We start from the raw sequence: 24,824 nt of genomic DNA, 5'->3' as shown, positions 1-24,824 counted from the left end.
ATTGATGCTCTGGGATTTCTCTTCTTCCCCTGGTACTGGGAGCCTGCAGTGAGTGTAAAGCAGATGGATTCAACAAGAATCCCACGGCTCCCAAGCTTATCTCAGAGTTCATCAAGGCTCAGTTTCAGAAAACGTCCAGTGTTGCTTTCATTGTCGTTTTACTTAAACTCTACTGAAAGTCTCTGGTGGGATTGGAAAAAGGTTGTGACAGCACAGAAACTGAGGAATATAAATGAACTGAAGTCCATTCACCTGCATCTAGTGAGCTTAGATTCCTCAGAGATCCTGCCAGACTTTGCAGTCCAGGCATGAATCACATTTGCAGCAGGTCAAAGGAACCAAAGGTTGGTCTTTTGAGCTTTTAATATGCTGATCTTGATGGGGTTGAATAATATGAGGCCGGTATTTAAAATTGACATTTTGAGTGGAATTTGAAGAAAGCATTTGTAGAATTAGTCAAGTGGTTCTTGTTTTATTTTTTATTTTTTTATCTAGCATATATATTTTGCACAGAAATCTAACTAGCAGTGGGGGCTGAATAATTTTAGGTGCCACTGTAAATGTTGCCTCTTAAAAAGTATTAACAACATTTTTGACTTTTTTGAGTTTTTGTCGCAGCCCAATCAAACAACATCTGAGTGCTGGTTTATGTTGGGCTAGACCAAAACAAGCCAGAAGTGAAGGGAATGTTTTCAAAAAACTCAAAAACCTGTATCGATTTTTTTGTTTCCACAAGCCAAACTAGTAAAGCCTGCAAAATTTTCACAGTTTCGGGGCTTTCGTTTCATGACTTACCTCTCTTGGTCAGCACTACGAAACCGGGGCAGAATCATCTGTTTGAAGCTGCTGGTCCGGTCCAGCTTCGGCTGGCTTTTCGCCCTCTTGATGGAGCCCTTCAGCCTCCGATTGAGAAAACTCTAAAGATTAAACACAACAAACAAAAGATCCCATAAAAGTCTCAATGGGTCTGTACCAGAAAAACACATTCTGGTGTTTTTGCTGAACTCACCGGCTGCCTGAAGGGCTGAGGGTTCGTGTTAGGAGGAGTCTCCATACTCGACTGTCTTACAGAGGCAAAACTTGCCCTGCGGGATTGGTCTACAAGAGGACAATGTCATGAAAAAGGAAGCAAGAAAATCAGTCATGAATAAGATTTACATTGTCTAACAAATCAGTTGTGCTCTTTAATGTTCTATATTATCTTATATTCAGAATAAATCTTATTTATAAAAGGAAGGTCTTAAGATACCACATATTTTAATTCTGACAGTCAACATGATTGGAAGATTTCAGTGGAAGATTTTATGGTGTTAGACCTTATTGTTTTGTCCACATTCAATCTTTGTTGAACTGCATGACGTTTGACTATTACTAAGGAAAGTTTATCAGTGAATACTATATTGTTCATTACATTGAACATAAAGCGTCCGTCTGCAATTTCTGAAATACAAAGAACATAAATATATGTACTTCAACAGTTTCCAAATACAGAAAAAAGTCTTTTCAAGTTGCTGCCACTAGCCACGATTTTAGCAAAGCTGAGTTAAATTTTAGGAACCACACCCAGCTTTAATTTATGCCAGAACTTTACAATGACGAAAACCATCCAAATTGTTCTGACAACATGAAGCAGGCCAACAAATCTCAAAGGAACACAACACAGCCACATCTAAACAGATAAGACAGAGAAGATAAGACAGCTTTATTGCCATTCTATGCACAAGGCGGGCCGGTACAAAAAAACTTTCTTGGCAACACTCTGAAATACAACAAAAACATACAGTGAAAGAGTGGGCTGAATATAAAAGTTCACATTTGTGGTACAACTATCAGCATTTCAAAGAATAAATCAAGTCAGCAGTCGGACATGGTGGTGGTAGTATGATGGTCTGGGGCTGCTGTGCAGCTTCAGGACTCCCGCGACACAAAAAGCAAACTGTAGCCATCAAAAGGTGCTGTACATATCGACTGTGAGAAAATGATCAACATTTGGCCTGGGAAATGTTTCGAACTGCACAGCTTAGTGTAAAAGTATGCAAAAGAAAAGTTGATGCAAGAGAAATATCGGAGGTGAAGCCCACAGTCTGTGATGACTCATCTGGATACATATAGCTTTAGTCTGTCCTTATGCTTGCACAAACTCAGCAACATGGTGATGGATCTATGAAAGTATGAGCAACTATCTTTAGGAAATCTCAGCTGACGCTTTCTCTGTATGGCCAAGAAAGATGATGTCAACGTAAACCTAAATGAGGAGGGTGCAAACCCTGTTCACTTATAACTTTATTTCTTCTCTTCCTTGCTGTCTAAAGGCTGACCTAAGCAGGACTTTAAAGATAACCGTACAGACAGTAGTGAGTATTTCTTACACTTACTAAAGCTCTACAAGGGTAAAATATGTTATTATTTTACTGTGAACTTTAAGATGCTGCTTCTTTCTGCCACACATTGTGGAATATGGTACATTTTAATCTCCGTCCTTCTCTTTACCATTTTTACTGTTATTGTTTAGTAGAATTTTTGCACTCATCAGATGTGAGAAACTGTTTTCTTCTCATAACGTCAAGTATCAATAAAGGCACAAGTCTTAATAAATGTGAGATAACAAATAATTCCTGGACCCAACACTGCCTATTGTCCTCTCTTCCCATGTTAATGACAGTAAATCCTTAAGATGTTTGAAAAGTAATAATGTTTCCACCAAAAAAACAGTTAAAAACTGTAAAAAAAAAAAAAAAAAAAAAAGTCCATTATGTCACTTTAAACAGTAAATGATGCATCCTTCTAAATATCTGCAAGGAATCCAGGAAGGGAAACAGTTTAACTACACAAACACAGACAGATGTTTCATTATTCCAGCTAACAGAAATATTAATAAAAAAATTTTATTCTGGACACAATGCTGGCCCCTACAGTATTTCTGATCTCTGGTTACCCAAAACAGCGTTTTCCAAAGTGGGGGACTGAGTGTGGTTTGTGAAATCAAACCAGAAAATGTGATTAATCAGCTTAAGTTGTGGTTTAGCAAGGCAGTCAATTATATTTATATATAACACCTATTTGGTCACAATTACTGAGGAACTAGAAATATTTCAGAGGGCCTTTAACTTAACTATTGTAGAGCTAATTGACTGAACAGAATGGATGTCACTTAATCTGCATTTCAAGATTTATTTATATATTTTGTAGATTTGCCATGAAACACAAATAAGCCTATTAAGTACAAATGTGAGTATAAGCTCAAATTCTTATAAAGTAACGCATTTCCTTAATTCCTGCAGTTTTACACCTGGATTATTCTGGTTATGTAATAAAACGTGCAGATTGATCTGTAAGGCGTCGTGTTTGTTTTTTTTTTAATCTAGACGCAGGTCTCATGTTGTTTTTCACTCCACGGTTCTATTTTGGGCAGTGACTGATCTGTTCGGGGTTTTTTTTTAGAACTTGGCCATTACCCTGAGGAGCCGTTTCATCCTTCTTTTATTTTTTATTTCTCAAAGAGAATCAAGACACGCCGTCATCCTATGATTTTGATTCCCTCGCTCTCGGTGCCTGTAAGTAGGCTACTCTTCAGGTTCTATTCTGAATCACAGCTAATTGTTTGGTACCCATGGAAACAACTCCAAGGGCTTCTACTTGAAGTGTAAAAGATATTGGCACAAAAAGCTGCACAGCAACGATGATAGAAAAACACCAAGCAACACAGCGCAGAGAGTTGCATTTCTTCAAACCAGACGTGAAGAAAGGAGTCATCAGCAGGCTCTGAGGGGCAATCACCCTCAGCTGGGGGAAAGACTTCAGATTTTTATGAGTGTGTTCACATGGAGCTAAATCACAACACAGCAAATCAATTGAATGACCTTGTGGGGGGGGGATTTTTTGCGTGCATCTACAGTCGCTCACAGTGAGGACGGATTAAAGTAGACGTGACATATTAGAACAGATGGATGTGTTCGGTCGAGCCATTCTGAATGTAAATTGCTCTCAAGACGGAGCGTGTGGGTGGCAACAGCCTCTAGCTAGCTATGATACGGAGAGAGAAAGACGGAGAGAGAAAGACTAAGAGTGGGTGTTAAAGAAACATAGTCAACCTTTATCATATCTATTAATAAATGTTGGGGAAACTTTGTATTTTTGACACTTTTGTGTTTAAATAGTGCATGAACAGATATTGATTCCACAATTTTTAATAGGATAGAAGACATAAGAACTTTAGCTACTATGAAATAAAGTCCAAGAAATTACTTTTAATTGTTCTGCATTGTAATTAGGATCCTTACGTAGCTGGATTATAATGTGACTACATGATTGGGTTTGAATGAGAATAATCTTATTTAAATTTAGGCACAAGTGGATTGTGCAGTGCCTTGCAAAATATTAATATTCTTTAATCTCGGAGCATCAAATGAAATCAGCTGAGACCAGAAACATGCAACAACAACAAAAACAACAACTCTGGAGTAGCTGCAGAGCACCACAGCTCAGGTGAGCAAGTATTTTGATTGGAGAACTTTTACCTGTGAACTCCACAAAATCTGTCCTTTGTGAAAAAGTGACACCTTTTCTTTTCATTGCTAAAAAGAAGAAGTAAGAAGTCCTGTTTGTACTTTTCCACAAGCCATGTAGGGAATAAAGCAAACATGAAGAAGAAGGAGCTCTGGTCATCTATGCATGCTACCATCAGCCATGCAATTTTAGTATTATGTACATAAACTGTCTATTGTCCCTGCACTTGTGCTCTTATTTTTGTCTTATTTTTTTTAATTATTATACAGCCTATTTTGTGTTTGATTTTCTCTTCTCTATATTATTAACCCTTCTAGACCAAACGTAGCACCGAAGATCCGGCCAAATTTGCAGTACCGTAATTCCACCACACTGCGCAATCTGAAAAGTTCCAACGGTTTCTAAAAGGGGAGACTTGGCGGTTTCTAGCAAATATCGAGTTATTACGGTAATTTCACCCCCGCAGTAGCAGGGAGTGGAATTACCGTAATCTGAGGGGCAATCTTTTAATAAAGACTAAATTGCAAAAATAACTTATTAGATATTGAAAGTTCTGTTTTTTATGTATAAATAGGCAAATATATTTAATCACAGGACATTTATTTATTTCTTTATCTTTTTTATGTATGTATGTATATGTATATTGTATATTATGTATATACACATAACCTGCATTTTAACTCGAGTCGAGCAAATCTCAATCTCGTTGTAATCTGTTGATGACAATGACAAATCTTATCTTATTTAAAGAACTGTGTACAATTAAAATAAGCAAAAATGTCCAGGCGGACATTTGACATTTAGGTGTTAATTGAATTTAAACAGGAATGTGGAACATAAACTTGTTAGATTAAATTATACTGTTAAAAAGTAATGTACACAGTTCAACATCAATCATTCAATAGAGGCTCAAAGTCAAACAGTTAAAGAACCAAAGCAAAGATTATTGTATTTCTGGTATTTTCTGATCCAAAATATGTTGTAATACCTGTAGAGGAGGCAGAAACGTTATTTAAACTTTAATTTGGGTAAAGCAGCTGGACTTCATTAAAATATTTTAAAGTTAAATGTTTGATCCAAAAAGGCAACTTTCGTTTGTAATGCTTTCAGGCAGACAGAACCCGTTTAATCTTAACATATACACATATACATAATATATATGTAATAACTATAAAATTGGTCAAAGCTTTATGTACTACAATCTTTATGCAAATATGCCTGTGTAAAAATGTATTCTTTTAGCAACTTCAGTGGTGCTAAAAGCTGCAAATAACATGCAAAGTTGATTTTCCAATTATTTTAATCCCTAGAGAACTATTCCCACAAAAACTGGCATATTAATATGAACTAAATATGGTATTTGGAGAGTATCAGTATAGAGGAGTGGGGGTTTTAAAAAACAAAAGTGGCGAAGGAAGTCCCTGTTCTCAGGTCTTATTAAAAACAAGTCCCAAGATTCAACGTGATCAAGTTTTCGCACATAGTATAGAAGCTGTTAACCTTCTCTCTCCGTTTCATTTGCTCACAGTGTTATCAGAGTTGTGGGTTCTCTGGAGAAAACTGCACAGTCAAGAATGAAATTCTGGCCCAAAGTCCCAGAGAAAAACAGACAGGTTTCAGCTGGGTTGGGTTATTACAGACAAAATTCAACTAAATGTGTCCATTTCAGCAAAGTGCAGTCAAGCAGCTACATGCATTACATGTCTTTAACTCCAAAAAACTAAAGAATTAAACTTAGGTAAATGCTATTGAGGTGATAGATCTGAGTAAGACTGAAATAGATTTCATTGTGGCTGCCTGTTTTGTTGATATTGCACTCTAGCTTGAATGGTGTATTTCCAGTCACAGGCCACAAACATGGGATCTCAGTGTGACTGGTCTGGAGCATCTGACAACAACAGGCCTCCAGTGATTCACAGACAGGCCTGCTGGGGCAGATACTGCATTCATGTCATATGGAAGTGTCTGTAATTGCCATATTCCATCCAGTAAACACAGTCCATGACAGCAGATAACCAGCAATTATGGGAAGACAATTTGCATTTGCTCTTTTTCTGATGGCTCCAATCTGCAATGTAGGTCAATTAGGTTACCTTAAAATATATTTTCTATCCATCTACAGTTGGTAAAATATGTTTTGAATTCAAATTACAGTGCAAAGATAGTGACTGTTGAACCTGATTTTGTCAGTAAACAGATTTCTCTTGATGATAGTGACGTGAAATTGAAGCCAGATGTTGATAATGACCCGAGGGAAAACCCACTCAGGAATCAAAACAAATACATCTATAAATTTAGAATAAATTAAAAGGAACATTGCCAGTTTTAGAACTATCTTTTCCAGGAGTGACTGGAAAAAACTGAACCATGTATTTGTTACTTTAAGGTTAGGCTAGTGTAATCGGAAATTCACAAAATTTAATGCAACCTGCTGGGTTTCAATAGATAGAAAACTTCTTAAACTAATTTAAATAATTAACCAAACATATTGAAATGTTTGATAAGTGGGATTAATTATAATATATGTGTGACTGACTGAATTGAAATGACTTGCTTGTAAAGTGCCTCAAGATAACATTTGTTTTGAATTAGCGCTACGCTATGTAAATAAACTGAACTGAATTAAATTAGGTTATGTTTAATAATGGAATGATGCAGGTAATACTGAACATAACAAAACAAGCTCTACAAATGCAAAGAAAGCCAAGAATAGCTGATTTTTGTCCGTATTTTTAATGTATTTCTGCTCTCATCTGCAAATTATTTTGCAGATACAAATTAAATTGTCGCCCAGCTCAGTCTGATGGGCTATAAAAAGATTTCTCATTACCATGCTTTCACAAAAGGAGCATTTCATTATGATTAAAAGCAAAGACTACTCTCAAGACCTTCAAAATTCTTATCATTGCAAAACATACTGATGGGACTGGTCATGGTCATATTTTAAAATTTCTCACCCCATGTGGTTTTGGAAAAGCTTCTGACAGAAGAGTAAAATTTAAAAAAATCGGTCTTATTATCCATAGCTCCAAAGGCAAAGGACCACTGATGTAGAGCCGCAAAAAGACCCAGAATTATCAAGTATTGCATTTGAACTAAACAATTACAACTTCTATGCACACTGCACAAAACTCCACTTCTGTAGAAAAACTATGTTGAAGCTAGTTTCAAGTTAGCTACACAACATTTTGAGAAGACGTCAGAAATATTGGGAGAATATGCAATAGTCTGGTCAAATAATCAGGAAATATAAAAGTGGGGCACCAGCTGAATTTACATAATGTATATCCAATCTTATGAACCTTAGTGCTTTAAATCTAGTGTCATTTTCACCCAGTTGAATTGACAATTACTCTCACATGATGCAAAGCTCGGTTTGCAACTTGAGTGCCCAAAGGCTCACTGTTATGTGACATGAAGCTGAAACTAAAACAACTTTTAGATTATGGGACAACTACTTTCTCCACTGATCCGCAGTGACAGAGTTCAAAGTTTAAAGGAAGGCTGAAGAGAAAATTGTACAGGGACAGTCTTGATAAGAATCCAAAAGCCAAATTTAAACTTTTTTTGATTTCAGAGAATAAAACTGCTGGACTCTCCCAGTCAATAACGTGTCTTGAATTCAATTGAAAATTTATGGAAATAAATAAAGATCAGTGAACAAAAGAGGCTTTGCTGTAGAATAAATTGTGTTCAGTTCTGTGTCGTTCCACTTTACACAAAACATGATTTAGAAGCTATTCCGTTTTGATTTCTTTGTATGAGGAAAACTGTTTGAATTCAGCATCTGCTACGCATTTTGTCATTAGATTCCATTACAAATATTTATATGTTGTTGGCTATTATGAATCACAGTGTTGACAGATGCATAACTTTGCTTTTTTTTACTCTTTATTTTTGGAATCATATACATTACACAATGTTCTCTCAGAATTAATGAACTGAGACAAAAGCAATAAATGACAACACAAGCCATAAATAATTGTAAAGTGCCTCGAGACAACAAACGTTCTCTCGAGGCACAAAAGTCACATGAGTGGTTTTCTTTCCAACTACATTGTGACTAGCGCCTACTAAAACTGACCACATATAGTTTGCTGCCTTAGTGACTCCCACATATCTTAGCCAGATGCTGAGTTTGCACGACAGCTAAGAATCTTGAGGTTTTTTTCCCCCCATTTCTGATAAATTATGTTGGATTTTCTGTTGGTTTTTGATGAGACTTGCCAGCAACACCCACCTCTTGGATGTTTGACAAATTTTCCTCCGGGAGCTAAACGCCTACTGGAGACCACGGTTGAACACACTTTCTCCGTACCCATTTCTTATCCACGAATAGACTGAATTGTAGTTCATTGCAACTATAAGTATTAATTCATTGCTTTAAAATAGCGCAAATATTATACACCTTTCTCTTTGTGATTCTGTTAGCTACTGTTGCCCATTTTTTAGGTGGCCTGAGAGGCTGCGAGGTGAATTGTGCCCCTCTTAAGCTCTATAATACAGACTTATACTTGTATGTAAACAACAGACTGCAACAAAAGAGCAGAGGGAGATTTTGCAGCTAAACCCAAACCAGATATAAAAATACTTATAGCATCATCACACTATCTGTCCTATATTTATTGGTGTATCAGTAGCTTTAAGTGACTTATAACGACCCAATGAAATGATTTAATCTCATTCATCTTTATGCAGACACTCGGTCTGCACTGATGAGGATTTACTCCCCTCGCCATGCTGAATGCTTAATATCACAGACATGACAGACTCTGCCTTGTTTAATAATTAATTCAATAAATAACTCATAAAAATTGAGAAGAATCATAAACTGTGTATAGAGTATTGAAGTTTTATCCGAAGATGGTCAGGCAATTTTAATGATAAAAAAAGAAAAATGTGGCATCAAAATTAAACTTAACTTCCTAGATCTCTAGCACAAAATCAGCTATACACCCCTATCAAATTACACACACAATGCAAGTAACACACTAATTATCTGTACACATACTTCAGTCATCTAACAGGGCTTGATCTTTCACAAATTATTTAGCTCCAGTTTAGACTGCTGTCAAGCAAGTTTTCAGAAACACCAGCATGTGGCAAGATAAGCATTACTTCAGTCTCATAATATAATAAATTTGCTAATGGCCTAGCTAAAATTAGAAAGCACATAGAACACTTATTTATCAAGTCCATTTCACAGTTTCTGCAGATAGGCGACGCACAGCAGCGTAATATTTCTCTCCAAGCCAGATTCTTGCCACCAGTTATGTAAAATAAAAGTCTGATGAAAAGCGTTGGAAGAGCTGGACTGTCACTGGAAGAAAAAAGAAAAAAAACCTGTTAAACCTGAATTCAGTCAACAGTCTAAGGTGTTAAAATCAATGCAGGTGTGTGAATGTTACTGCTAGGTTATTGCTAAAATGATTCAGCACTTTATGACTAAAATAAACTGTGAAACAGTAAATTTAATGTTGAGAAACTGAAATCGGATAATGCAGAACTTTGCCATTTAGACCAGATCTAACAAAAGGCGATACAGGCCGTTCTCCCAAAAGACTCCGCTGTAGTGAATCAAGAGATGAAAAGTGAGCAATGTCAATTTTTTAAGTATAAAGTCTTTCCAGTAAACAGCTTCTGTAACAAAAAAAGGAAGTACCTTTGCATTTGTAATGTTTTTCTTAGGTTACATGAGCTTATTTGTAGCAAAGGTATCTCAAAAATCTTTAATATCACCGAGCCAGGTAAGGTCAAAAGAGGAGTTTGTGAGAATCAAAGATAGAAAACGAAGCCAAAAGCAGAATAAAATCTGAAAGAAAAAACTATTAAGATTTTTTGTACACTGAGCTTTATTTATTACCAGAACTATGTTTTGTACTTTAGTTACCACAATAATCAGATCTCTAGTGTACTAATATGAGTTAATTAAACATTTATTTAATCCTCTGAGGGTATAAGGATAAAAAAATTTAAAACTCATCAGAACTTGCTGTGTTGATGTGATAGTTTGTCTCGCTACAATGACAATAAGTTTTATGCTTAGGATTTCAGTGTTTTCCAAACATTCATGATATAAAAAGAAACTACAACCTATTCTTATTGTAGTGGTCTACAGCCCAACTCATCCAGGCTTCACAAGGTTCTAACGCTGTGATTATTTATTAAACAAAAATGAAGCCAAAATAGAATTTGTGACAATTAATTCAAACCTGAGATTCAAGCCAAACAGCCGAAGCTTTAGAATTGAAAGGAGGTCAAATAACATAATGAAAATCACTATAGAGATTTTTTTTAAATGCTTTGTAATTATGTTCTATTGTTATAGATTTTACCTGAACAGCTCTGCTGGATATTAGGTTCTCGATAATTAATACAGTAATTATCAGCTAAAATACTTAACGTGCACACACCTGGACGCAGTTTGTTAACTTACTTTGTTTGAAGACTAGTAATGATTTGAAGTTCCTACTTCTAACGGGTTACATCTGGATGTGTTATGATGTCGAAGCTTTGGCTAGACATGGAAAAGTAAAAAGGCTGAAGATTACCTGTCTGAGCTCTGCCTGTCAAAACTGAGCCACTTCGGATCTGAATGGCTCACTGCAAGCCATATTTTTAGACCAAGTTGGCCCATTCAAAGTGACAGGTTGGTGTTATTTCTCAGTTTGAGTGGGTAGTAACTGCAGGTATCCAAATAAATGTGCTTAAGCACAGTAAAAAGTGTTATACAGGTACTTCTGGTGCAGAAGTTTTAGAAGAGACACCACGAAGTTTGGACAAAACAAAGAATAAAAGTGTTTTCCACTTGTGTGGGATTTTTGTCCTGAACTCCAGTCTTAAATAACTCAGACTAAAGTGGCTATTCTCCATATTAACCTCAGCAATCTTTACCATTTGAAACCACCAAATAGGTCAAATGTGCTGAAAGTTAAAACCACATCATGAACAGAGCTGTCCAAACAATCAGCATGACTGACAGGAGGACAACCGCCTGGCAACCACTTAGTGGCTCTTTGACAGGCCAGCAGCAACACTCCAGGAGGGTTTAGTATGAGCTGCGATTTACAAAACACATAAATGAAATCGTGGATGCCAATCGCGCTGTAGCCGTTTATAGGAAAAAATGCGAAGGGATTGCGTCTTGTAGAGCCTTTTAGATTGTAAAAAAAAAACCCTCAAAGGGTAACAAACACGGATGTAAAAACATCTTAAGTGTCCAGTTCAGTGATAACCGTCTTCCAACAAAACACAGAGGTGCAATAGTATGATGAGGTAAAACATAAAACTGTCACACATAGTTTCAAAGGATCATGAACTCTTTGAAATACCAGGAGATTTTCATGACAACTGAAGGATTTTAGCAGCAAATAGAAAATAGATCACTTAAATACTTTCGCAGAATAAGGATGCCAAACAAAAGTGGTTCACTATGAAATAATAAACATTTTTTAAAGGTTAGGCTGAGTTTGCAGACCAAGGTCCGGTAGAAAACTTACAAGATCAGATGAGCATAATAAAGGACGTAATATTCAAAAAAAATAAATAAATCAAAAGAGATTGTGAAAGCAGGATTGGTCAATGATCCTAACTCTGTGCTCAAACCAAGTAGAAAACTAGATGCTACTCTAGTGCCAAAAGAGAACATGATATTGACAGCATGGAGCGTGCTGTACAGTGATTTTTAAAGAAAGTTTACTTTATATAAATTTAAAAAAAGGTCCACCTCTGGCTGTAGTCAGAGCCACTCCGGTGCTATGTTTAGAAACATCACTGTAACGAGGTAAATGCACACTGCACAGAAGAGGCAGAGCAGCGGGATTTTAAAAAAGTGGTGGGTGGAGGGGTTCAGGGAGAAGCGGCACTGTGGGCAGGAGAGATCCACAAAAAAAAAAAAAAACTGCAATCAGTCTGAATCCCGACAAGCTTTTTGAGAAAACCGGCTAAGCTCACAAACACACACAAAAAAAGGTTGGACTTCCAGCATTTTGTGACCGGCAGCAGCTACAGTGAAAATCCTCAACAACAGCCTAAATAAATAAGCAGAACTTGTTTTCCGTCATGTGTGTTTTTTCAGCGTTCCTGTATTCCTCCTGCCCGTTTCTGTGCTTGTGTGTGAGCTCTAGCCAAAGGGGAGTGTGGCCTCGTTACCATAGGAACATCTTTGCTAGCGTGTGCACTGCTCTCCATCAAACTACCTTCATTTCTGCTAATGTATTTAGAAGCGTCATTACTGTGCTTGTGAATGGATGGAGCCAAATGAAATAACCAGAGTTAAGCAGGCGTGACTCTGCAGATGCACCAAGGGGATGACCAGATACGGGAGCCAATGGCAGCTTTGGAGGAGAAACCTCAAAACTAAAAGCAGTAACAGATCGACAGAGTTATACTGTTACACGGAGATGAGCGTTAAAAAGTGGATAAAGAAATAGACAACACATAAAATAATAAACCAATCAATTGTGCAACACATCAAAACGCCTCTCTTTAACCCATGAATATGTAATGCATTTAGTAAATAGATTTTGTTTATTAGAATTTCTTGCTGATGTGTTTTAAATAAATATTTTGTTCCATCATTTAATGTTTGTCTGAAAAATGAAAGGTCAAGGCGAGTTTTACACCGGTCTCCTCATGTCTTCCGCTCTTCATTTTTTTAAAATATTATTTAATAAATTAAATTAATTAACCAGGACATTAACACTCCATAATGTTAATTTTTTTAACGCATATTTTTCTCTTATCCGGCAATGTGGAAGTGAACCAACAAATATAATCACAAATATGTTCATTTCACCTCGGCCATCATTATAGTACAATAACATTTCGAATGTTTTATTAAGTAGTAATAATAGCTACGCTAACATTAACTTGCAAATCACAGTGTGAAACATGGGGAGCAGAGAGGAACAGAAAGGGTGAAGTGAACACCCAGAAACAGATTTTTTTTTTTTTTGCTCCGATGTGCAAAGTAAAGTCTTATTGTAAGTAATTCAATATGTTTTTAATGCTGTTCATTCTTTTTGACTGCAAGCATTGTGTTGTTTGTTGTTGCCCCCTCCCCTAGGTGGCGCCACCGGTATTAAGATTCTTAAACTCTGGTGTGAGTTAGAAGCTCCCCGACATCCATATTACATCACTGACATGCAGCTCAAACAAGGTAAATTCCCAGAGCAGCTGGAAGCAAACAAACAGTCTCTAGTTTGTTTCTGCCTTTCATTTTTTAAACTGTTATTTTAATGTTTTGATATAAAAAAAAAACAACAGGTTTATGCGCCGAGTTGACTGTCCTGGAGCCAATTGAAGAAGACGTTTTAATCCACGGATGGGAGAAGGAAGACTTGGAGTCTATCAAAGAGAGTGTAAAAAGGAAATGGCACTATCTAACCCAGAGGATGGCAACATAAAACAGAAGGAGTCTGTCAATGCGGGGCTCAGAGGAAACCTGACGCTCCAGTGGAGGATACAGGGAAAAGGGTAAAAAAACAACTTCAGTGCACAAAGGGATTTTTTCTGAAAAAAAGGATTGAAAAGTCATGACATGAAAAGCAGAAGTCAGACGGGCATTAAAAACCTTTCACCACTGAAAACAGAGCAAACAACAGCCTTGCGAATACATATAAAAAACACAGATAACACAGAAAACCTCAGCGGACCACAAGGCATGGACTGGAGGACGAGGCTGGGCAACGACACAAAGCTGACAGGAGCAGAGAAGCAGACGGGTTTGTGTCTGGACTGACTCACTTGGCGTCAACACTCCCGGTCCACCACAGCAAACCTCCGCTTGACCAACCAAGCCAAACTGACCCTGATGCGGCAGCCACGTCTTTGAAGAAGTGTCCATGCAGCTATACGGCACAGACACAAGTAGAGTTTGCACTTTCAGTTTTAATGAACCAACAACCTCAACAGTCACATACAGTAGATGTTAGGCAAAAAATAAATAAATAACACATGAAATGTGAAAATATTTTTTTTTAAAATGCACCTTTGAACCTTGGCAGATTTGATTATGCTATCATAAACTTAATAGAACGTTATCAATAAACAACGTGGTGTGTAGTAGTGAGGTGGGAGGAAAATGCAAAATCTTCTCATACTTTTTTACATTCAAAGTCTTTTAGGAATCTGAAATGTGCATTTGTTTTCACTACCCTTTACTCTGATACCCCTAAATAATGATCAAAAAATAATAGAACAATGCATATAAAGCACTAATAAACAAACAGTTTTATGGAAACCGAGGAACGCAGCAGACAAGTCAAGGTTAAACTTTTAAATAAACCAATTTTTGAGAGAAAATAATGATAAATTCTCATGTGGTAGAAGTTGCTCTAGTTACATAATTACCATAATTAAACTCTTTGGCCTCCATGGAAACTAAAACCACACATCACTGATCACATTATCCACATTATGAAACATGGTGGTGGTGGCAGCATCATGCTGTGGGCATCTGTATCTTTAGGAGGGACAGAAATAATAGGGAAAAAAACAGAATAGCTCAGAGTTGACAGGAAGCTGTAAAAGATTTGAGTCTGGAGCAGATAGCCAAAGCTACAATGAACTGGTCAGGGTCAAAGGTCACCAACTGCTAGACTATAGTATAGATCTTCACAAAAATTCATTTTTTGTGGATCCTGCAATGAATAGATTTTGCTGAAACAGCTTCAGTTTAATCTGTAAAGTGATTTAATCTTGGAAGTTACTTTTAAGCCGAGCAACAGTTTCCAGATTTACAGCAGCTCAGTTATGGCTGTTTGGTTCGACTGTGTGCGCATAGACAATGTTTACAAAAAGCATTCAGACAAAAAAATGTTTCATGTCAAAGTGAAAACTGGTTTCTTCAAAATAATGACAAACATAATTGAATAAACATTCATCTCCTTCAAAGTGACTGACCAATTTCGACTGAGGTTCAGCCAATTGAATGGAGAATAAAGAATAAAGATCATCTGAGTGTAGTGAGTGTGTGTCAAGTGATGTTAGTTGTAGTTGTCAATTAGTATTCCTCGCTACCATTACAACAGTGGAGCATAGTAGTGGCAGCATCATGATGCAGAGATGCTTCTCAGCATCAGGCCCTGGAAGGTTTGGAACGGTAGAAAATAAAACAAATGAAGCAAAACACAGGAAAATCCTGGAGGATAATTTGCTTCAGAACTGCGGCTTCAGAGAACATTTATTTTCCAGCAAGACAGTGAGCCAAAGCGTCCAGCTGAAGCTACACTGGTTTGAAGACAACAAGGTGGAGGTACTAGAGTGGCCCAGTCAAAGCTCAGACCTCAATTTGATAGAGAATGTGTGGCTAAGCCTGTCCAGGGCAGTTCACACAGCCAATCCCGACAAAACCTGAGAGCTTGGAAAGATTTACAAGGAAGAATTGAGGAGAATTACGAGCAGGAGTGCAAACCTGACAGACTTATCCACACAGAGACGCTGTAACTGCAGCCAAAGGAAGATATACTAAATATGGAGGTGAATATTTATGCAATTACTTATTTTATGTTAAATATTTATTATTATTATTATTTTTGTAGAAATCAGTTTTCACTTTTTTTGTTGTCAAAACCAAATTTTGTTGATTGATATGTAGCAATAAAAGGGGAAAATATTCAAGGGAGTGAATACTTTGTAATGCACACAAAGGGAGAGAAAACCCAGCAAGCAGCGAGTGACAATAATACCAGTTCGACAAAATTATACCATAATCGAATTTATAAAGGCTAGCTCTGAAATAAGAAAGGTTGTCATGGAAAACTGGACTTTTAATCCAAAAGACTCTTGCGGAGTTCAAAGCCGTTCTACTTATATGTTCGGAGGCGGGGACAATTATTAAAAAACCAAAATGAACAGCTACCATCAAGAAAAACAATAAAATCAGGTATATGTTTGGAATAAAACAACAAACAGTTTTTATATCAGCAACTGCGTAATGGGATTCCCATTTGCTTTTGTTTTTCTGTCATTCCAACACATATTTCTGATCGGAGCCGATTATATCAGAGGGTGTCAGACTCATTGTCGATGGTTGCAGGATACCGGTCCCCATTTCAACACACCACGCTGATTACCTCTTCAGCATCCAATCAAGTTCAACACAGTCCTGCTAATGACTCCATTATTAGATTCAAGTGTGTTAAAGCAGAGAAACGTCTTCACTGGAACATGAAGACTGGAGACACGAACGGCTTCTCCAGGGATCTCCGACTTCAGTCACATTCCTGCAACGTTTTGATGCATTCCGGCTCAAAAACACACCTGAATCAAGTGTCTAATTTACAGACCAGATAATCATTCATTCATTTTATTCAGATGTTGGAACAGGGATGCATATAAAAGAAAAATAGTAGCTTTGAGTGGCTGGAGTTGGAGAAGCAAAACGTATGCAAGCTGTGAGAGTAAATTAAGGTTCTGAACATTTCTTTAGATTAAAAATTAATTACACTTCACTTCTTTTTAAGCTTTTAGAACAGTTTTTTTTTTATTACTATTTGTAATTGGGCAATCAAACAGGGAATTTTAGAGTGCTTATTTTACTCAAATACATCTAAACAAAGAAATTAGAAAAACTAAAAAGTGTGCAGCAGTAAATGTTGCATTAAGAGACCAACAGAAAATCTGTGACAACCTGAAAATTGATGTCTGAACTTTAGCTATTTTGCAAAACAAAACTTATTAAAATCCTCGGTGCATTTTTTTTCATTTTCCTTCCGCTTCATTGTTAAGCACTACTTTGTGTTCTCTCACATATAATTTTCTAAATGCAACAGTTTGTGATTGTAAAATAACAAAATATGAAAATGTTAATTTTTGCAATTTGCAATTTTTTTCTAGTGAGCAGAAAGCTCCTCTCAGAAAAGCCACTATTTATCTGAGTGAGTTGAATGAAATGACGTATCATCAGTCCTGATTGCACTCTGAAACATCATGTTTTTCATGGAGGTTTTTCTACATGCAGCCTTTTATAGCTGCCCTTTCCAAACTAAATGTCACCAAGCTACTCAACCACAAGCTGCTACCATGATTAATTGATAAGCATTCCTACAGACACATCAGCGTTTTGAGATTCCCTCCTAGTCATGTTAGCAGGTGCGGGAAAACACTCTGCTTTGAATTTTCACTTAAATCTGGTATAATATTTGCTTTAAAAACAGTTCATTAAAATGCAATATTCTTCTCTTTGCCTACTGAGAAATCCAAAACCATGATCAATTTATTAGATGCCGAATATTTCTTGTGTCTAGAGTGTTTTTGCGAATTTCAGAAGACTTTGGATCTCTAAGCAGCACCGAGTGAAATCATTTTATTTGACCAGAAGTGTCTGGGTGAGAACATTTCACCGGTGAAATTCTCACAGATATCAGTGTAAAGTAGTTCAGGTCTTCTAACATCAAATTGGGATTTGGATCAATATCTTGTTAGTTGAGAAAGTGGGATTATTAATCCATAAATTCTAACAATTCTCCACCGAGTTCAGCATTTTGTGCACAAAAATAAGGCTTACTAGTCATTAACGTTTTATTACTTATTTTTATGTTATTCAAAGTTGTACTGAATCAGTTACTAGCATCCTGGATTCAGAACAAACCTACACAGTAGCAAAGTCCTTTAAAATTGGCCGACAACTATTTAAAAATCATATAAAACCGCAGAAAGGTGCAGGTCATGTCAGCGCTGGACCATTTCGAAAAAGATTTCTGTCATGGGAGATTTGTATCTGCATTCTTCTGTCCTTTTAGAAGGACATGGACAGAAAGTTCTCCAGACCCAGAATAAAATGGACCATTTGGACTGTTATCATCAACAGGTCCAAGTGCCAAGCTTTGTGGGAAAGCATCAGGGCCCTAAGAGAAGCAATTCTGTCACTCTTTGCTGAAAGACGAAATGAATTCTCTTTAAGACGGCTTTGTTACCAGGAATATCCACACATATTTCATTATAGATGACATGTTGGCATATTTTTTTAATATTACAACAGCACAGCTTCAAAAAGACGACGCGAGAACTAGATGTGTGATGCTGTCCTAAGTTGTTCCTTCCACAGAATGCACTTTTTGTTAGTAAAACAATCACAATCACCTTATTTTATTGCACATATTGAGGCCATGAAAGGGGAAAAAGAGAGAGAGAGAAAAAAATCTTACAGGACATTTATACCAGCAGATCTTTGGGAAAAATATTTGGGAGAAATTTCACCTTGAAGTTACACCATCAACTTTGTCAAGACTTTGCAAACCTATTATTTAAAATCTGAAGTACATTAGCAAAAAATTGAAGCTCCTGTGAAGTACTTTAGGAGAATGGGCACAAATAAATGAAATAATCCGTTTTTTATTGCTTAGGTTATTAAAATTCAATTATTATTTTTTTTTTTTTACACATTTACATCAAAAAATGAGAACCTGTCAGACTGTAGTGGCCATGAGGGCAGTCAGAGGATCGGATTGTGCTTAAGTGGAAAACCTTTTTGATTTTGCTCGTGCTTTGTCACTCTTTTTAAAGTCTGAATATTCATTTTGATCATAGCATACTGCATCTTTAAACGTCTACTTACTTTGATGATGCGATGCAAACATCTGCATTGCAACCGAGAAGCTTTTATTTAAACTCAATGAACACTCTTTTGTTTGTTTTTGCAGCTCCGGTGCAGCTTCTGCACTTGACAATGAGAGGTGAACATTCTCCAAGGAAATAGCGGAAAAGCAGGAGTAGAGACATAATTCTGACTGAAATCTACATTGTAATGTTTACAAACACACCACATTTTACATCTCACACATTTATCTGTGCTCAACTAGATCTTACAATATGGTCTTGCATTTAGCTGGAACGACCTCTCATCACACCCCGATGCTGTCCTGAACATTCAATGTATGAATTTAGAAATGTTTCAGAAGTGTTGTGCTCAAAGAGGCTTGTCTGAAAGTAGCACTTTTTAAAATGATCCATGATTAGTCACCACTTGACATGACTAACATGGTAAACCCAATATAATGACTAAATGTTGAAACCCTTGCATGTGAATTAGCTTTAGCTAAGCCTTTTTTATCTATAAGAGATTGTTTACATTTTTGCTTCTTGTTGTTCAAGGAATGTAATTGAGGAAGCAATAGATTATATTCCTTGTTGGTGGAAAAGTGAGAAATGGCCACACATTTTCAACAACCTCATAAATACTCCTTCTCTACTGAAGATGTAGCCGACTTCTCACAATCAAACAGAGAGAAACACGAGCAGCAAGACGCTGCCAAACTGAGTCAGGCCACAGCTTAATTAACCAGGCATAAATGTTTTATCTGTAAGGAAAGCTTTGATAATTTCATCTATTTTTCTGGGTGAAGTTCCAATATTCCCAGGTTTTATTTTGTGTTTACTCAGTTTAGTTCACAAAAGCGACTCAAAATGGGAAACAGTTCCAACATCCAGCAGCGGACAAAGAGCCACTATCATTAGGTCGGTTCAAACAGCTGCAGTGAGATTTATTTCTCCATCACGCAGGCCGAGAATCAAGACGTCAGAATCACAGGTCAAGATGTTGCATCTGGACAATAAGACTCGGGTCAAAGCAAGGTTTCTTCTGCTAAAGTGTTTTTCTGGTTTCAGTGTCAAAGGTGAGGCGGAAACCTTAAATTCTTGACTCTCCACCTCACACTGACATTTTTCCATGAAACCCTTTTCTCCTGAGAGGCCTGTAAATGTTTCATAACAGTAAAGCCTCTTTTTTTTTGCTTACAAATAAATTCCCTTCATCAAAAACCCCTACCCTTTTATTTCATGGATTTTCTACTTTTTTTACTCAATCAAAAAACATGGCGACAAAAGTAATCTTGTGTTTTTCTGTTGGGTCAATTTTTTTTTTTTGAATGCTGATGGGAGGTGGAATAAAGTTGGATGCAAGAGGAAACAATTTGAGCAAACTCAAGGACGGAAATGAGTTCAAATAGGTTTCTACACTTTTAGAGGAAAGTTAAGCAGACTGACAGATCCTTTCTGTTCTTGGCAGAGCGATAAAGCTCCGTCCATGCGTTACACTGACAATGGCTGAAGAAGGGGAGAATTATGACGGAAACTCAGTGCTGGAGGAAAGTCGACGCTTTGCCGGCTGTCAGACTCTCAGATGACAACTGCGACAGAGAAGCAAGCAGTCCAGATTCTCAACAGTTTGCGACGAATTGGGAGAAATTAATTGATGTCGGTGATTCACGTGTTTTTATTGCAGCTCAACCAACAAAATCACCGAGGCATGCTGGTAGCTGCTTCATGAGGGAGAGGAAGAGGAAGCAAAGGGGAATGAGTAAGAGCAATCAGGAGTTATCTTGTTCCATTAAAAGTGAAACTACTGATGTTTCATTAGTACTTTTTCCTTCTGGGGATTTTTTTTTTTTTTTGGTAAAGATGGGAAAGCCCACTGTGTGCAACACAATGGGCCATGAAGATTGTGGCCATTCAGAAAACCCAAACATTCGCTGCATCTGACGCCAGCTGAGGTGGAAGGACTCTGTCACAGCAGAGATTGAATAATTCACTGAATAGGTATCTGCAGTAATATCCATCCAGCGATGCAAGAAGCTTTTCTGGTTGAACATTTTGACAATCGATGGTTAATCTTTCTCACCTAAGTATTGCCAGGATGTATTATGACAACAAGCTTCCTGCTGGACAACTAAAACAATCCTGAAAACAACATTTTGTTGTTTTGTGTGAGTCAGCTTTTCCACTAATTATAAAGCTGGCGGAGGCCCCCTGTGGAGCCTGCAGGTGTCAGTGGAGCCCCCCAAGAAAGCTAATTAGTCAACTTTAAGCATCAAGAAATAAGAACGCCCTGAGCATTACATCAGATATGTACACAGCTATCACTATGCACAGAATACAACAGCACTTTAACACCGTGGAAGTGGAATGCACACAACTTTTCAAATGATGAACCGGTTGTTCGTAGTGCATGGGCACAAATTTATTTCCTGGGTTAACTAGTTGCCAGCAAACTGTACTTGTCTCTCAAATATCCTGAACTATTCTGTTTCACCCTCTCTGCGTCATTGCTTTAGTCGGGTAAGGTCCGATTGATGACAGAACAATAACAAACCAGGGTCGACATTAGCTTGTTGTCTTTCCGCTTCGGCTAAGTGACGCCTATTCTGACTTTATCAACTTTTTTCAGACGCTTCCTACTGTGAAGACTGGTTGCACATCACATAGCAGGTATGGCTTTTCAAAGTGAGCTCAAAGTGATGGGTTTTCCATCAACTAACCACAGAAAAAAAACTTTTTCTTGTCAACTGAAAGCAGATGGAGGACAAAATATGTAGCATTTTTAAAGAAACATATTGCTGAGAAAAAATCAGCTATATTTAATTTTAAAAAATAATTCTAGTGTTTGTCCTTGTACAAGTAATAACTTAATGGTTCTTGATTTCAAGGTCTTTTCATCCGTGATATCATCCACGTTCAACAAAACAACGGTGTCAAATTAACAATTATTATGCTCCCAGCAATTTAGATTTTTTTTTCATTTGTTCTTTGTTTGTAACAGTAAAATTGTCAAGCAGATAATATGCTAAACTACTTAAATCGAGACAATTTCTTTGGGTCACCCTCCAGATATTTGGGAGATAAAGATGCAGCTATCATCATATCATCCCATTTCAACTAAAACAGCTGAAATTCCCAAATGTCTAATCTGTTTTTGCTCTGGAAGATAACCATTGCATCGTAATGCATGACGCCAAAGCACAGACAGCCACTCGGGTGTAGCATTGAACATTTTCATAAAAGTAAAAAAGGTTAAAATAATGTAAACTTGAACTGAAACGTGGAGATCACAGTACATGCAAACATAACAGAAAATTTGCCAGGCAGACAAGTAGATAATTACCCCTAAAAAAACACATATCTAAGAAATACAAACATGCAAACGAACGTAGCATATTAAATTAATAAACAAAGGCTAAGGAAAACTTACATGGCAAAATCCTTCTAAATGATAACGAACACAGAGGAATGAACAACATAAACCAACCCAAAATGGATGTGATGAACTCAGTAAATAACCAGAATAATAATCACAAAAAGGAAACAAAACAGCAGCACTAATAGATTATGATAGGAACAGTCTAAAATAAATAAGCAGACCACAAAAGAGAATAAATCTGAGGAAAACTACAAACATGGCAGAACTGTGGATCATAAATCAGGCACAAAGAAAATGATCAGAGCCAAAAGCTGAACACCCAAAGAAGGTGGCGTTTTGTTTTCATGAAGCGTAGCATGTCCAGAAGTTGTGACCCGAAGTCAGTCAGAGCTTCATGACTTACAAAAATAAGTTGCACTAAAATAACCCACACTGACATGCTAACACTGCTGTTAGCATGAAAATGCTAGCGTAAGTGGTCACGGTGAAATTATGTTAAAATACATTTTACAATTGAACAGCGCATGGCCACTTACTCTTCTAACTCCCTGCGCCAGCTAGCTGTGCTGCAGTATGGGCACTAATATGCATGTAAACAGAAATAAATCTATTTGTGTCAACCATGAAATATAAATTTTTTTTATTTCTCCGTAGCATATAGCTAACAAAATGATGTTATTGTTCTGGTGATAGTGTAAAAATCACAAGTTAGTAGTACTTTACTTGAAATTTTCCTAATGGGCATTAGAGCAGCAACAGATCCTCCTGCAACCTTAATACAAAAACATGAGAGCTTATCCCAGTCAGCTGTTTTGAGCTGATGTTGATTGTGATATTATAGGGCTTTATGTGTTTAATCAACAACAGAAGGCGTCTAAAATAAAAAGCTACAGCCTGAAGACTTCTAAACAACAGAAAAGAATATTTTTGTAAGCTGAACGGCTGGGAAAGCAAAGGTCATGCAGAAAAAAATAAAGCAGCTGCTGGACATTTCTATACGGCTCTCGGCGGTTTCTTTTCTGCATTAACCTGTAGTCTAAAACCATCTACCTACGCTGTCCACATACAGGCTGGAAAGGTTTAACACCTTCCTTAGAGCTGCTGAATTCAACACTCCCTAAACACTTCACAGTGAGACCAAGCATTACTGCTTGCCACTTTTTTTTTTCTTTCCTTAATACACCCACGTTTGTTGGCACTTACCCAAAAATACAGGACTTTCTGGAGAAGAAATCAGAACATCTGGGGGTGCAGACTGGATCCAGGTGGGTCTCCAGGGCACTTAGTATAAGAGGAGCGTTGTGAGGCTTAATGCCGTCTCGGTGCGCTGAAGGAATCAGATTGTGAAGGCATTACAGAGACAGTGATCCAGGTATGATCTCTGAAAGCTTGAAGTATTTCAGTCATCAGGACAATTCGTTGGGTTTGCACTGCAGCCTCACCTGTGCTGCAGAGTGTCCAGAGGTGTTTTTGTTAAAGAATGAAGGCTCCTGAGGGAGGAGGGAAGAAATGAAACTGAGGCTGTGACTGGGATCCCTTCACCTCCAGATCAGTCCATCACTGAAGCCACAGCTTGCCAGTCAGCGGCGGTTCAGCTGCTCTCCTCTGCTTCTCCTTCCTCTCCTCCTCCTCCTCTGCTCTCTGTCCCCCAACGAAATGCAACGCAATCCCAACGCAGCTCGCTCGGTAATGGAGACAATCACCCTTTTTTGTCATCTTAATTGTTTGATTTGGACGCATGAGACTCCAAACTGCCCCTCTGTATCTGGAAATAATCTCGTCACACACAACAGCAGCAGCAGCAGCAGCAGCAGACTGGTTCACCGTTCCTCACACACCGTAGCGCTAAAAAAAAAAAAAAACGGGAGGAAACTGTGACAGCTGCTCATGCCAGTTATATTAAAATGAATGTTACCAATCAGATGATGACGGTGACGATGATGATTGCAGGGTATGCCAATAACTCTGAGCTGGAAACAGCCCTGCTGCTGCTGCTACCGCTCACCGCGCGCTCCAAACCCTCAAAACGCGTCCAAATATACGGAGAAGATTCACAGAAAAAACGCGCACCGAAAAATTCAAAGAAAATCGCATTCACGCACGTATTATTAGGGTTTTTTGGTTTGTTTGTTTTTTTTGTTTTGTTTTTTTTTTTTGTTTTGTTTTTCTAAATCGTGATCCTGTCTTCTACCTCCGGATGATGGTTTAATCTTGGCAAGCGTCTGCAGTTGGCACACACCGACGTCCCCATAATCCAAAAAAGCTGCAATCAGGAACCGGGTTGAATCTTGATATTAATTGACGCCGAACTGGCCTTTTTGAGCGCTGCAGTCACACCTATTTTAGATTTATCGGCGGAGCTTGGAGGGAGGGAGGAGGGAGGAGGGGGGAGAAACTGCTC

The 24,824-nt window shown here is 37.5% G+C and overlaps 1 protein-coding gene across 4 annotated transcripts in view; it reads right to left on the bottom strand.

Annotated features, from left to right (window-relative positions):
• Nucleotides 1-24,823, bottom strand: part of LOC114155904 (ras/Rap GTPase-activating protein SynGAP-like) — a 59,733-nt gene extending 34,910 nt beyond the window's left edge. The window contains exons 1-5 of one of the 4 annotated variants that reach the window (XM_028036050.1): nt 23,866-24,823; nt 23,627-23,750; nt 14,254-14,357; nt 1,010-1,098; nt 796-917 (exon numbers count right to left, since the gene is read on the bottom strand). In XM_028036050.1, the coding sequence (XP_027891851.1) occupies nt 796-917; nt 1,010-1,098; nt 14,254-14,353 (311 nt within the window). In that variant the 5' untranslated portion in view covers nt 14,354-14,357; nt 23,627-23,750; nt 23,866-24,823. Of the gene's footprint in view, nt 1-795; nt 918-1,009; nt 1,099-14,253; nt 14,358-23,626 lie in introns of all 4 variants that reach the window. The other 3 variants (XM_028036052.1, XM_028036051.1, XM_028036054.1) reach the window with 3 other exon arrangements.
• Nucleotide 24,824: the final 1 nt, after the last annotated feature.

The sequence above is a fragment of the Xiphophorus couchianus genome, chromosome 13 (genome assembly GCF_001444195.1).
Source record: "Xiphophorus couchianus chromosome 13, X_couchianus-1.0, whole genome shotgun sequence".
Classification (NCBI taxonomy): domain Eukaryota; kingdom Metazoa; phylum Chordata; class Actinopteri; order Cyprinodontiformes; family Poeciliidae; genus Xiphophorus; species Xiphophorus couchianus.
Note: the sequence above shows the minus strand (reverse complement) of the source record. Positions and strands in the feature narration are given on the sequence as shown.